At 41.2% G+C, this 15,323-nt stretch overlaps 1 protein-coding gene across 4 annotated transcripts in view; it reads left to right on the top strand.

Moving 5' to 3' along the window:
- Nucleotides 1–10,341, top strand: part of odr4 (odr-4 GPCR localization factor homolog) — a 95,846-nt gene extending 85,505 nt beyond the window's left edge. For 2 of the 4 annotated variants that reach the window (XM_063064068.1, XM_063064070.1), the window contains exons 16-18: nucleotides 2,450–2,512; nucleotides 5,310–5,377; nucleotides 10,192–10,341. In XM_063064068.1, coding sequence (XP_062920138.1) covers nucleotides 2,450–2,512; nucleotides 5,310–5,377; nucleotides 10,192–10,203 — 143 coding nt within the window. In that variant the 3' untranslated portion in view covers nucleotides 10,204–10,341. The remainder of the gene's footprint in view (nucleotides 1–2,449; nucleotides 2,513–5,309; nucleotides 5,378–10,191) is intronic. The other 2 variants (XM_063064066.1, XM_063064067.1) reach the window with 1 other exon arrangement.
- Nucleotides 10,342–15,323: the final 4,982 nt, after the last annotated feature.

The raw sequence follows: 15,323 nt of genomic DNA, 5'->3' as shown, positions 1-15,323 counted from the left end.
CCAAGCAAGTGCCATTTATAAACTTGCTTATGACACAACTGCTGTTGGCAGAATCTCAGATGATGACGAACAGGTGTCCAAGAGTAAGATAGATTGACTGGTTGAATGGTGACACCACAACAACCTTACACTCAAAGTCAGTAAGACCAAGGAATGATTGTTGACTGAAGGAAGGAGAAGTTGGCAGAACATATATCAGTCCTCATCGAGGAGTCTATTCTGGGCCCAACATATTGATGCAATTAGGAAAAAGGCATGCCAGCAGTTATTTCATTAGGAGTTTGAAGAGATTTGGTATATAAGACTCGCAAATTTCTGCAGATGTACAGTGGACAGCATTCTAACAGGTTGCATCGCCATCTGGTATGGAGGAACCGATACAAAGGATCAGAAAAAGCTGCAGAAAATTACAAACTCAGCTGGCTCTATCATGGGCACTAGCCTCCCCACCACTGAGGACATCTTCAAAAGTCAATGGCTAAAGGCAGTATCCAACATTAAGGACCCTCACCATCCAGGACATGTCTTTTTCTCATTATCCTCAGGAAGGAAATACAGGACCCTGAAGACACATACTCAATGTTTTAGGAACAGCTTCTTCCCCTCCACCATCAAATTTCTGAATAGTCCATCAACACTGCCCCATTGTTCTGCTCTCTTACTTTTTTATGTTTGTACTTCTTATTGTAACTTATAAACATTTTTATGTATTCCACTGTATTGCTCTGCAAAACACCAAATTTCACAATATGTCTGAAAGCAAATCTGATTCTAATTCTGATTCATTTATCTTTTCTGAAACATTGAAACTCTAGAATATTAAGCATTCATTTCTGTGCCCCTCTCAACCTTGTGTCTGTTATGGCCATAATGTTATAGTTCCATGTACTAATGTATTCATGACCCTCACCTTTAATACTGCTAGCATTAAAGTACATATACTTTAGCTGTGGCATTGCCCTCTGTGACATTGCTCCTGCCCTATCTTACTGGTCATGATATCTTACTGCTTCTTAATCCTGGTGTTCTGGTTCCTGTCCCTCTACTAAACCAGTGTGAACCCTCTCATGTAGCACTAGTGAAACACTCGGCTGGGATATTAGTTCCCTCCACAGTTAGGGTTCAACCTATCCCTCTTGTGCAGGTTATCCCTTCCTCTGAAAAGGCTCAAATAATCCAAGAGTCTGAAATCCTGCTCCCTGTAGCAGTTTCTCAGCCATTTCATTCATTCATTCATCCATCCATCTGTTCTGTCGTTCTATTCCGGTCCTGACTAGCACATGGCAGCAGGTGTAATCTTGAGATTACTACATTTGAGGTCCTGCTTATCAGCCTCTTTCCTAGCTCTCTATACTTACTGCGCTGTACCTCTTCCCTCATTCTATCTTATGTCAGTGGTGCTAACATGCAACACGACTTTTGGCAGCTCACTCTCTCCTTGAGAATATTCTATAGCCATTCTGACACGTATTCGACTTAGCACCTGGGAGAAACCACACCATCTTAGTGCCTCTGGCAGGCATAGAATCTCCTCTCTGTTCTCCTAACTAGCGAGTTTCGATTCATTAATGTTCAGTCTGACTTTGCCCTTCCCTGCTGAGCCTTGGAGCTGGTTACAAATCTATTGACTTAACTTCTGCTGTGCCTGGTAGGTCATTTCCCCACTTCCCACCCCTGTATCCAAAGGGGCACACTTATTGCTGAAGGGAATGGCCACAGGGGAACCCTGTGTTAACATCCTACTCCTCTTGCCTCTCCTAATGGTTACCCATCTATCTGAAGCATGTATCTTGGGTATGAACACTTCAGTAAACTATATGAGAATAAATTACAAGAAAAATAAATTATCTGAGAGCCAGCATAGACTTGAAATGCGAAATGGCATTTATCAAAAGAATATAAGTGGAGAAAACAAACCTCATAAAGCAAGTTATTCTTCTTCCAATACTTATGAATACTTTATACTTTATTGTCACCAAACAATTAGTACTAGAACGTACAATCATCACAGCGATATTTGAATCTGCGCTTCACACACACTATCATGGAATATCATGGAATTCAAAAAATGTTTTATTGCAAGTTTTTATAGCCTTATTATATAGTGTGGTACAACATGTAAATATAATTTGAAATTACATCAAATGCATAAAAACGCCACTGAATTTATGGTCAAATATATTCAAAACTTGAATACATCTTAAGTCCTGAGGAAATACAGTATGACTAGATAGCTTCTGTATATTGAGAGAGTTCAAAATTGAGTTGTTCCTCATTAATTATGAAAGTTTAAATATTTTCTGCTGTTAGTAATGCTTTGTTTATTTAATAATTACCCAGCATGCAAAGATTATCCATAGACAAGTATACTTAAAGAAGTTTGAGCTATGTTTGCATAGGGAACAAAGCTTTTTTTGACTAATTAGAATGCTATGTGTTTTGTTTTAAGATCAAGATCAAAGAGTTGTCAAAGAAGAAGAGGAAACTGCAGATGGTGGCTTTAAATTCAAGGGTAAAATCTATGGATTGGAAACTCGATTAGATGTCTAGCTGGGCCAAGACCTGGAAAATGGTTAGGTTTATTTCTAGAGCTAGTGTCAAGGATGCGTTCAGATACCAGGGATCAGCAATGGTGCCTGGTATTATAGCAAGGCTCTGTAGAAAGCAATTGGACTGTGGCAAGAAGGAGGGCAAGAATGAAAGTAACAAGCCAGGAGGGAGGTAATGGGCAAGGAATCCAGTGACTGAACTTGCGTAGTATGCACACAAGTGAACAACTAAACTATGCCAGACAGCAATACGTGTGCTTACAAATGAGTAAACATTAATATCCATGTAGCAGAGCCAGAACTTCAGTTGTTATGGACCCCTTTGCTGCTCAATCAGATCCTGCTCTGTAAAGCCTGGGGTGCAAATTTTATTTCACAATATGAAATTCAGGGCCTGGAATATCAGGACCATGAAGAACAATTTGAAGTTGTATCCTTTGACATGCCATTGTACACTAAATGAGACATTATAGCAGGAAATGATCATTTTAAAGAACAAGGCAGTTGGTGACCTTTTGGAGAGGCAAACTGAAAGATGATACACAATTTCATGGAGTTTGTCTGCCATCTGAAGTTCTGATCCTACCTTATGCTTGCTCTGTAATGACATACAAGTCAAGATATCAGCTAACTGGTCTACAACAGAGCAAATCTTAGTAAATACCAATGTCAACAAAGTTGCGTTATTTATTAAAGCTTTAAGTTTTTCTTTAAGTTTATCAAAGTCATCAATGTACTTCGCTCCAAAGGGAATCCATTTGGGCAAATCTCATACTGTCTTTTGCATTTCTATGAACTTAGTTTATAGAGGCTGACTGTGCTTTTTGATACAACATGGTACTGCAAGCAGTGGTGCCATGATGAGTGCAGCCTGAAAGGATCACATAGTGTAAAAAGTGAGAGTGACCGTGTTTTTGCCAGTTACAGAGTCTGCAGCAACAGTGTTAAAGTAGAGGAGTTCATGTGCTGCTGCTCAGTGAAGTGGTATAAGTTTTCCCTGTGCCCTTTTATTCATAAGGTCTTGTGCCAAGTTCCTGTCGTTTCCGTTTTCCTTCAAGTTTCCAAGCAACCTGTATATTCAGAGGCAATCCAATTGTATCACACATACTTTCCACCAGATAATTTGTGTCAGAGACAGTAACAAAACCGATCAGACCGGTTTCCCTTCGGATATATTGAACTTTGAGAAGTGCTGGAAGTTAGCAAAAATAACTTGATTTCTTTAAATATGGTTGGTGGCCTTCATGCTGGAGCCTTACAGAGACACTGCACTGTTTTCCAAATGATTGTGTTTTTCCTCTGTACCTTAACCAGCTTATGATATTTTCACAAACAAAGTCTCTTTGACATTTTTCCCATCAGAAATAATGTACATGGATACCATCCCAGGTGAAATGGGGAAAATTAACAACACCCAAACAATTATTGTATATGGCTTTTTCCTCTGAGGTTGGGTGAGGCCACAACTAGAGGTCATGGGTTAAGAGTGAAAGATGAAATGTTTGAGGGGTGCATGAGGGGAAGCTTCTTCACTCAGGATGTGGTGCGTGTGTGGAACAAGCTCTGAGTGCAATGGTGGATGCAGGTTTGATTTCAGCATTTAAGAAAAATTTGGATAGGTACCTGGATGGGAGGGGACTAGGTAAATTAATGGTTTGGCACAGACTAGATGGGCCAAAGGGCGTATTTTTGTGCTGTGGTGTCCTATGAGTCTGGTCTAACCTAACTTGGTTAAAATATTCTAAAATCTGAAGGGTATGAAAGATTATAAGCATAATTATATTTTTTATATTACTGTACTAGGTGGCCATGTCATTAGCTACCTTCTGTGCCTAATAAAGTCACCACTAAGTGTATGTTCATGATCTTCTGCTGCTGTAGCCCATTCATTTCAAGTTTCGATATGTTATGCCCTCAGAGATGCTCTTCTGCACACCACTTTTTTTTGCTTTTTGCACCATTGTTTGTAAACTCTGGAAGATGGCTGTGTGAAAATCCTAGGCAATCAGCAGATTCTGAGATAATTGAACCACTCTGGCATCAAAAATCATTCCACGATTGAAGTCACTCGGATCACATTTCTTCCCCATTCTAATGTTCGGACTGAACGACAACTCAGCTTCTGCTGCTTTTATGCGTTGAGTTGCTGCCAGATGATTGGATGATTAGAGATTTGCATTAATGAACAAGTGTACCTGATAAACTGCTCAGTGTGTAGTTCTCTGGTGTTTAATGCCTGCACCAAATCTGTCCTTCAGAGATAATAAGGTTATAGAAATATGTTAATATAGTCTTAATACTCCTTTTGCTGAAATGTTTCAAAAATGCTAAACAGTTTTGACCTTTTCTTCCTGGTACTCATTGCTTATTTATTGTTTGAATTGAATGTATTCCTCAATTTTTTTTCACTGTATTGAATTTATATGTATTGATCTAATATAAAAGATAAATTATTCAAATCACATGAAATGGCATACTGGAAATGTATATGGGAAGTCATGCTGGCCGCAGCTCTTCCATTTGTGCTGCAGTGGCCATTTAGGAATATCATACTTAATAGAACAACCTTTGTGCATTTTTAATAAGGAGAATACAGTTCAAGATTAAATTCAGTTTGCAAGGGATCAGTACTTTGATATATATTCCTATATTTTAATTTCTTCACACACACCAACCCCCACCTTCATCCTTTTAATTGCCATTCAGAATCATGATTCAGCTCTTTCATATCCTATTTTTCATTTGTGCTTTGTGTCATAGGTATCGCAGCAGCAGCAGGTGTTGGAGTCCTCGCAGTAGCAGTCTCTGTTTTGTATTACTTCATTGCTGTAAGTCTCATTTAAGGATATTATAAGTTAAGCTATATTTTAAAATTGCTGGTCTGTATAGATTATTTATTTTATCAAAACTACAACAAAGTGCTAGAGGCCTGGCAACATTTGTGGAAAGTTTCTGCCTGACTTGTTGAGTATTTCCAACATTATCCATTTCATTTTAGATTTCTATCATCTTCAGTATTTCTTTGCTTTCCATATGGTTTTACCAAGTGTTTCTTTATAAATGTCAGTGTGTAAGAAATTGACACAGCAGTAATTCATAAGCACTAAGTCTGCTATGTACCATGTATAAGATCATGAGTGATCCTGTGCCCCAAGTCCATTTTACTGTCTGATCACTATAATGACAATCTCCACAACTCTCTGAAGCGGAAAATTCCAGTAATCTGTAGCACAAGGTGTAAACAGATATTCCTTTTCCAACATCCTAGCCTTAGATTATGCCCCCATAATCTGTCAGCTCACCTCAAAAGTTTGTGTTTCACATTTCATTCCACTGCATTGAGATGTCATGCATGATAGGCCAGGCTTCCTTAATTTTTCTTGATGAAGCATCTTCCTCGTCCCAGGAATCAAATCTTTAGATCTTTGCTTTTGTAACTACATACCAAGTGTTTTTCCAGATATGGAGACCAAAATTGCACAGAGTATTCTAGGAATAGTCCTAATAAAGCCCTGTGGAATTTCATTAAGCTTTTCTTACTGTTGTACTCTAACCCACTTGCATTCCTAATTGTTCTGTTTTTATTTTCATCTTCTAAAGCATTGGACTCAGATCTATTTGCATACAGTTATTTGGTGCTTATTATTGAAAAACTATTCTGGGTATCTAATATTCCATGCAAAATTCACAGCATATTTTTCCAGTTTGCCTCTAAGTGAGGTTTTTCTGCAGACTCTTGTGTCCTTAAAGCATACTTTAACACTCGACTCTGAAATGTCAGGAAACCTGGATACTTAATATTCTGTCTTTATTTTTCAAATAACCTTTGAAAATTACCTGTAGATTATCTTTGTCCTGGGCATATAATTGACCATCACAAATACGAGGAAATCTGCAGATGCTGGAAATTCAAGCAACAAACATCAAAGTTGCTGGTGAACGCAGCAGGCCAGGCAGCATCTCTAGGAAGAGGTACAGTCGATGTTTTGGGCCGAGACCCTTCGTCAGGGCTAACTGAAAGAAGAGCTAGTAAGAAAGTGGGAGGAGGAGGGGGAGATCCAAAATGATAGGAGAAGACAGGAGGGGGAGGGATGGAGCCAAGAGCTGGACAGTTGATTGGCAAAGGGGATATGAGAGGATCATGGGACAGGAGGCCTAGGGAGAAAGAAAAGGGGGAGGGGGGGAAACCCAGAGGATGGGCAAGGGGTATAATGAGAGGGACAGAGGGAGAAAAAGGAGAGAGAGAAAAAGAATGTGTGTATATATAAATAACGGATGGGATACGATGGGGAGTTGGGGCATTAGCGGAAGTTTGAGAAGTCAATGTTCATGCCATCAGGTTGGAGGCTACCCAGACGGAATATAAGGTGTTGTTCCTCCAACCTGAGTGTGGCTTCATCTTTACAGTAGAGGAGGCCAGCCTCCGGGTCCAACATATTATTCTCCGTAACTTCTGCTACCTCCAACAGGATCCCACCACTAAGCACATCTTTCCCTCCCCCCCCCCCGCTTTCCGCAGGGATCGCTCCCTACGCAACTCCCTTGTCCATTCGCCCCCATCCCCATCCCTCCCCACCCATCTCCCTCCTGGCACTTTCCCTTGTAAGCGGAACAAGTGCTACACATGCCCTTACACTTCCTCCCTTACCACCATTCAGGGCCCCAGACAGTCCTTCCAGGTGAGGCGACACTTCACCTGTGAGTCAGCTGGGGTGATATACTGCGTCCAGTGCTCCCGATGTGGCCTTCTATATATTGGCGAGACCCGACGCAGACTGGGAGATCGTTTCGCTGAACGCCTACGCTCTGTCCACCAGAGAAAGCAGGATCTCCCAGTGGCCACACATTTTAATTGCACGTCCCATTCCCATTCTGATATGTCCTGCCTTGTCCCTGTGCCGAAGACGCCGCGCCCCAGCGGCCTCAATGACTACAGACCGGTGGCATTGACCTCCCACATCATGAAGACCCTGGAGAGACTTGTTCTGGAGCTGCTCCGGCCTATGGTCAGGCTGCACTTAGATCCTCTCCAGTTCGCTTACCAGCCCCGACTAGGAGTTGAGGATGCCATCGTCTACCTGCTGAACCGTGTCTACGCCCACCTGGACAAGCCAGCGAACACTGTGAGGGTCATGTTTTTTGACTTCTCCAGTGCGTTCAACACCATCCGCCCTGCTGTGCTGGGAGAGAAGCTGACAGCGATGCAGGTGGATGCTTTCCTGGTGTCATGGATTATTGATTACCTGACTGGCAGACCACAGTACTTGTGCTTGCAACACTGTGTGTCCGACAGAGTGATCAGCAGCACTGGGGCTCCACAGGGGACTGTGTTGTCTCCCTTTCTTTTCACCATTTACACCTCGGACTTCAACTACTGCACAGAGTCTTGTCATCTTCAGAAGTTTTCTGATGACTCTGCCATAGTTGGATGCATCAGCAAGGGAGATGAGGCTGAGTACAGGACTACGATAGGAAACTTTGTCACATGGTGTGAGCAGAATTATCTGCAGCTTAATGTGAAAAAGACTAAGGAGCTGGTGGTAGACCTGAGGAGAGCTAAGGTACCGGTGACCCCTGTTTCCATCCAGGGGCTCAGGGTGGACATGGTGGAGGATTACAAATACCTGGGGATACGAATTGACAATAAACTGGACTGGTCAAAGAACACTGAGGCTGTCTACAAGAAGGGTCAGAGCTGTCTCTATTTCCTGAGGAGACTGAGGTCCTTTAACATCTACTGGACAATGCTGAGGATGTTCTACGAGTCTGTGGTGGCCAGTGCTATCATGTTTGCTGTTGTGTGCTGGGGCAGCAGGCTGAGGGTAGCAGACACCAACAGAATCAACAAACTCATTCGTAAGGCCAGTGGTGTTGAGGGGATGGAACTGGACTCTCTGACGGTGGTGTCTGAAAAGAGGATGCTGTCGAAGTTGCATGCCATCTTGGACAATGTCTCCCATCCACTACATAATGGACTGGTTGGGCACAGGAGTACATTCAGCCAGAGACTCATTCCACCGAGATGCAACACCAGAGCGTCATAGGAAGTCATTCCTGCCTGTGGCCATCAAACTTTACAACTCCTCCCTTGGAGGCTCAGACACCCTGAGCCAATAGGCTGGTCCTGGACTTATTTCCTGCTATAATTTACATATTACTATTTAACTATTTATGGTTTTATTACTATTTATTATTTATGGTGCAACTGTAACGAAAACCAATTTCCCCCGGGATCAATAAAGTATGACTATGACTATCCACGGCCTCCTCTACTGTAAAGATGAAGCCACACTCAGGTTGGAGGAACAACACCTTATATTCCGTCTGGGTAGCCTCCAACCTGATGGCATGAACATTGACTTCTCAAACTTTCGCTAATGCCCCTCCTATCCCATCTGTTACTTATTTATATACACACATTCTTTTTCTCTCTCTCCTTTTTCTCCCTCTGTCCCTCTCACTATACCCCTTGCCCATCCTCTGGGTTTTCCCCCCCTCCCCCTTTTCTTTCTCCCTAGGCCTCCTGTCCCTTGATCCTCTCATATCCCTTTTGCCAATCACCTGTCCATCTCTTGGCTCCATCCCTCTCCCTCCTGTCTTCTCCTATCGTTTTGGTTCTCCCCCTCCCCCTCCCACTTTCAAATCTCTTACTAGCTCTTCTTTCAGTTAGTCCTGCCGAAGGGTCTCGGCCCAAAACGTCGACTGCACCTCTTCCTAGAGATGCTGCCTGGCCTGCTGTGTTCACCAGCAACTTTGATGTGTGTTAATTGACCATCAAACTGGTTTTGCACAGTTTCCAGTTCCTAACTTGTAGTTTGATTTAGCCATATCATGTACTTGTATCAATGAGATACAGCATAAATGCATGCCAGTTTCAAAAGATGATGTGATTTGGAATAACACTTTGAAAATTTCTGTTTGTAAAAACTAGATTGCAGAATTTCACGCCAGCAAAATAAATATTGCATGCATTTTCCACCTCTGAATCTTAAACTCATCACAGATAAGCAAACTCTTGATTTACTTACACACACACACACACACACACACACACACACACACACACGCACGCGCGCGCGCACCAATCTGAGTTCATAATTTTCATATTAATTTATTGGTTAAGCATTGTTTGTTATATTGCTTGTTATTTCATATTTTTTTGGTTAATCATTTTGGTACAGTGTTTTGGTGGTTGGTGCCTTTGGGCAGAGTGCCCACAAGAACAGTCTATTAAATATCCAAATGCATTCTTTGACATGATTTATAGTGTTTGTCCTGTGTTCTGTCATGGCATTCACAAACACCTGAACTACTGTTTATACAGGTACCTGAAAGAAGTGGAAGGTCATAAACGAAAGATTGGACTAACATTTCAGTAATTCTGCATTTAAAATTATCACTGCACCATCTGGTATTTTTTACCATAAAAGTTAACAGATTCCTCTGCAGAAAGTTAACTGAAATATGAAAGTTTGACTTCTGTTTGTGTGGTTGGGATTGAGAACCAGTAGTCCTAAACTGGCCATGCAGCATTGGCAAAGTAATATGCATTTATTAAAAGCATTAACATTTATGGAAGTTTTACAAAAATTTGTTGAACATGTAGAGAATTTGGAACTCACCTCTTTTTATTTTCTTACAGGAATCAACTTGAGCTATGATTGATCTCCATTTTCAAGGAACTTATAAGATCCAGTTCCCGAACTTTTTTTGTCTGAAACTGTATCCTCAGCTCCATTTGAATAAACACTTAACAGCAAGATTTTGTTGCCATTTGTAGTCTGGTAGTATCACTTTTTTATTGATCAGTATGGACTGCAATACTTGATAACTTGTATTTATTAAAAAAGTGTAACCAACTTTATATTGTTCCTGGAGCTGCTAAAATTGGAAAATTTTAATTTCAGTGTAAACAAATCATTTGCTTCTAACTCTTTCTGATCATAATCTTACATCTTTTTGAGGTTGCAAGATTCTAGACTGTTTTTAACAAGTAAGGGATCCATGGTGACTTGGCTGTTTGAATTCAAAATTGGCATGTCCATAAAAATCAGAGGGTGGTGGCAGTGGAACTTATTTTGACTAGAGGTCTGTGTCTCGTCATGTCTGCAGGGATCTGTACTAGGACCTCTGTTGTTCGTAGTAATGTTATATAATAGTGACTTGGAAGAAAATGTGGATGGGTGAGTTGGTAGGTTTGCAGATGGTACTAAGATCATGGCAATATGGATAGTTTAGGAAATAGAATATAGTTGCAGATATGGGTGGTGAATTGCTGATGGAGTTTAATCCAGCCAGTATAAGGTGTTGTATTTCGAGAGAGCAGATGTAAAGAGACAGTAAACAATTAATGGCAAGACCCTTAAGAGTGTTGAGGTACAGAAGAATGTTGGGGTCCTAGTTTACAGCTCTCTGAAAGTGACTGCACAGGTTGGTAGAATGGTAAAGTAGGCAGACAGCATAGAAATAGAACCATAGAAAAACTACAGCACAGAAACAGGCCTTTTGGCGCTTCTTGGCTGTGCCGAATCATTTTCTGCCCAGTCCCACTGACCTGCACACGGACCATATCCCTCCATACACCTCCCATCCATGTATCTGTCCAATTTATTCTTAAATATTAAAAAAGAACTCGCATTTACCACCTCATTTGGCAGCTCATTCCACACTCCCACCACTCTCTGTGTGAAGAAGCCCCCCCTAATGTTCCCTTTAAACTTTTCCCCCTTCACCCTTAACCCATGTCCTCTAGTTTTTATCTCCCCTTGCCTCAGTGGAAAAAGCCTGCTTGCATTCACTCTATCTATACCCATCATAATTTCATATACCTCTATCAAATCTCCCCTCATTCTTCTACGCTTCAGGGAATAAAGTCCTAACCTATTCAACCTTTCTCTGTAACTGAGTTTCTCAAGTCCCGGCAACATCCTTGTAAACCTTCTCTGCACTCTTTCAACCTTATTTGTATTCTTCCTGTAATTTGGTGACCAAAACTGAACACAATACTCCAGATTTGGCCTCACCAATGCCTTATACAACCTCATCATAACATTCCAGCTCTTAATACTCTGATTAATAAAGGCCAATGTACCAAAAGCTCTCTACGATCCTATCTACCTGTGATGCGACTTTTAGGGAATTTTGTATCTGTATTCCCAGATCCCTCTGTTCTACTGCACTCCTCAGTGCCTTACCATTTACCCTGTATGTTCTACCTTGGTTTGTCCTTCCAAAGTGCAATACCTCACACTTGTCTGTATTAAACTCCATCTGCCATTTTTCAGCCCATTTTTCCAGCTGGTCCAAATCCCTCTGCAAGCTTTGAAATCCTTCCTCACTGTCCACTACACCTCCAATCTTTGTACCATCAGCAAATTTGCTGATCCAATTTACCACATTATCATCCAGATCATTGATATAGATGACAAATAACAATGGACCCAGCACTGATCCCTGTGGCACACCACTAGTCACAGGCCTCCACTCTGAGAAGCAGTTCTCTACTCTTTGGCTTCTTCCATTGAGCCAATGTCTAATCCAATTTACTACCTTTCCATGTATACCTAGCAACTGAATTTTCCTGACTAACCTCCCATGCGGGACCTTGTCAAAGGCCTTACTGAAGTCCATGTAGACAACATCCACTGCCTTCCCTTCATCCACTTTTCTGGTAACCTCCTCGATAAACTCCAATAGATTGGTCAAACATGACCTACCACACACAAAGCCATGTTGACTCTCCCTAATAAGTCCCTGTCTATCCAAATGCTTGTAGATTCTCTTAGTACTCCCTCCAATAACTTACCCACTACCGACATCAAACTTACTGGCCTGTAATTTTCCGGATTATTTTTCGATCCTTTTTTAAACAACGGAACAACATGAACCATTCTCCAATCCTCCGGCACCTCACCCGTAGACACCGACATTTTAAATATATCTGCCAGAACCCCTGCAATTTCAACATTAGTCTCCTTCAAGGTCCGAGGGAATACCCTGTCAGGTCCTGGGGATTTATCCGCTTTAATTTGCCTCAAGATAGTAAGCACCACCTCCTCTTCAATCTGTACAGTTTCCATGATCTCACTACTTGTTTCCCTTAATTCCATAGATTTCATGCCAGTTTCCTTAGTAAATACAGACACAAAAAAACCCATTTAAGATCTCCCCCATTTCTTTTGGTTCCACACATAGCTGACCACTCTGATCTTCAAGAGGACCAATTTTATCCCTTACAATCCTTTTAATATACCTGTAAAAGCTTTTTGGATTATCCTTCACTTTGACTGCCAAGGCAACCTCACGTCTTCTTTTAGCCCTCCTGATTTCCTTCTTAAGTATTTTCTTGCACTTCTTATACTCCTCAAGCACCTTATTTACTCCCTGTTTCCTATACATGTCATACAACTCTCTTTTCTTTATCAGTGTTGCAATATCCCTTGAGATCCAAGGTTCCTTATTCCTATTCACTTTGCCTTTAATCCTGACAGGAACATACAAGCTCTGCACTCTCAAAATTTCTCCTTTGAAGGCTTCCCACTTACCGATCACATCCTTGCCAGAGAACAACCTATCCCAATGCACACTTTTTAGATCCTTTCTCATTTCTTCAAATTTGGCCTTCTTCCAGTTTAGAACCTCAACCCTAGGACCAGATCTGTCTTTATCCATGATCAAGTTGAAACTAATGGTGTTATGATCACTGGAACCAAAGTGCTCCCCTACACACACTTCCGTCACTTGTCCTAACTCGTTTCCTAATAAGAGATCTAATACTGCATCCCCTCTAGTTGGTACCTCTATATATTGATTTAGAAAACTCTCCTGAACACATTTTACAAACTCTAACCCATCTAGACCCCTAACAGTATGGGAGTCCCAATCAATATGTGGAAAATTAAAATCCCCTACCACCACAACTTTATGTTTCCTGCAGTTTCTCTGCAGATTCTCGCTGACTATTGGGTGGTCTATAATATGATCCCACTAATGTGGCCATACCTTCCCTGTTTCTCAGCTCCACCCATAAGGACTCAGTAGACAAGCCCTCTAATCTGTCCTGCCTGAGCACTGCTGTAACATTTTCCCTGACAAGCAATGCTACCCCTCCACCTTTCATTCCTCTGCCTCTATCACATCGGAACCCTGGAATTTTAACTTTATTAGTAAAGGCACCGAGTTCAAGAGTCAGGAAGTTAATCTGCAGCTTTATAAAACTATTAAATTATTAAACATGCATCTAAAGGATGCTTTCATTTCTGATTGCCCCATTATAAGGATGTGGAGGCAATGAAGGGGGTTACAGAGGAAGTTTACCAAGATACTTTCTAGATTAGAAGGCAGGTACTATAAAGAGAGATGGGACAAACTTGGGCTGCTTTCTGTGGAATGGCAGAGGCTGAGGGGAGACCTGGTGGAGGTTTATAAGATTATGAGAGGCATAGATACACATCCAACTTCCATTTTCCAGGGCTGAAATGTCTAGAGGGCATATATTTAAAGTGAGACAGGGTAATATCAAAGGAAGTGTACTGGACAAGTTCATAATTTCACCGAAAGTGGTGGGCTCCTGGGATATTTCCACTACATACCACATATCTCCTTCCCCTTCACCTTAAATCTTTGCTCTTCATTAATTGATATTTCCAATCTGGGAGTAAGACTCTTGACTATCTACCCAATCTATGTTTCTCATAATTTTCTGTGCTTCTGTCAGGTTTCACCTAGCTTTCAGTACTCCAGTGAGAATAATTAAGTTTATCCAAACTCTCCTTATAGCTAATGCTCTCTAGATCAGGCAACGTTCTAGCAAACCTATTCTGAACCCTCTCCGAAGCCTCCATATCCTTCCCTTAATATGATGTCCAGAACCACACACAAGATTCCAAATGTGGCTGGGCCAGTTTTATACAGCTGCAACATGACCTCATGACTTTTATATTCATCACACCGACTGACGACTATGCCTTTACCACCCTATATATATGTGTACCCACTTCCAAGAAGTTATGGACTTGCATTCCAATATCTCCTTTAAGTGCTTCTAAGAATCCTACCATTTACTGCTTATTGTCCCCTTAAACTTAACCTTCGAAAGTGTACCTTCTCACGCTTGTTCGGATTAAACTCAAATCTACATTTTTCCGCTCATCTCTCCAATTGATCTGTATCCTGCTGTATACTTTGACAACCCTCACCTGTTTGTTAATTCTTTAGCTTCAAAGTTCCTTTCTGTCGTCCTTTTTTTTGTGCACCACACGAAGGGAATATGTCCAAAGCTTCCTAGATACAAATGTGCCTCTAGTGCTGAGTCTTGTAGGTTCTGGGTATTTTCTTTGTGTGTGCAGGTGTTAAATTTGTGACAGAAATGTGTTAATTAGGCAAGGATTGTTCATTATCGATATAATAGTCGTCTCATTTGCTGCTTTCACAGGTTAGAATAGGGTTACAAAATTCAAATTGACTGTGGTTCTGCTAACAGGCAGTGAGTTGCTTCTAAAGATTTTCATTTACTCAATAACTTGGTAGAGTAAATTATCTTCCACTAGTGGCATTCACTAGATTTAGACCAAAGGAAAATAAAACGATAGATGTAGGACCAAAATTAGGCCATTCAGGCCATCATCAAGACTGCTCCTCTATACCATGATGGCTAATTTATTATCCCTTTTAATCCATTTTTCCTGCCTTTTTCCATAACTTTTGATGGCATTACTAATCAAGAGCCTATCAACCTCTGCTTTAATTATACCCAACGACTTGGCCTTTACTGCC

Source organism: Mobula hypostoma, chromosome 12 (assembly GCF_963921235.1).
Source record: "Mobula hypostoma chromosome 12, sMobHyp1.1, whole genome shotgun sequence".
NCBI lineage: Eukaryota > Metazoa > Chordata > Chondrichthyes > Myliobatiformes > Myliobatidae > Mobula > Mobula hypostoma.
Note: the sequence above shows the minus strand (reverse complement) of the source record. Positions and strands in the feature narration are given on the sequence as shown.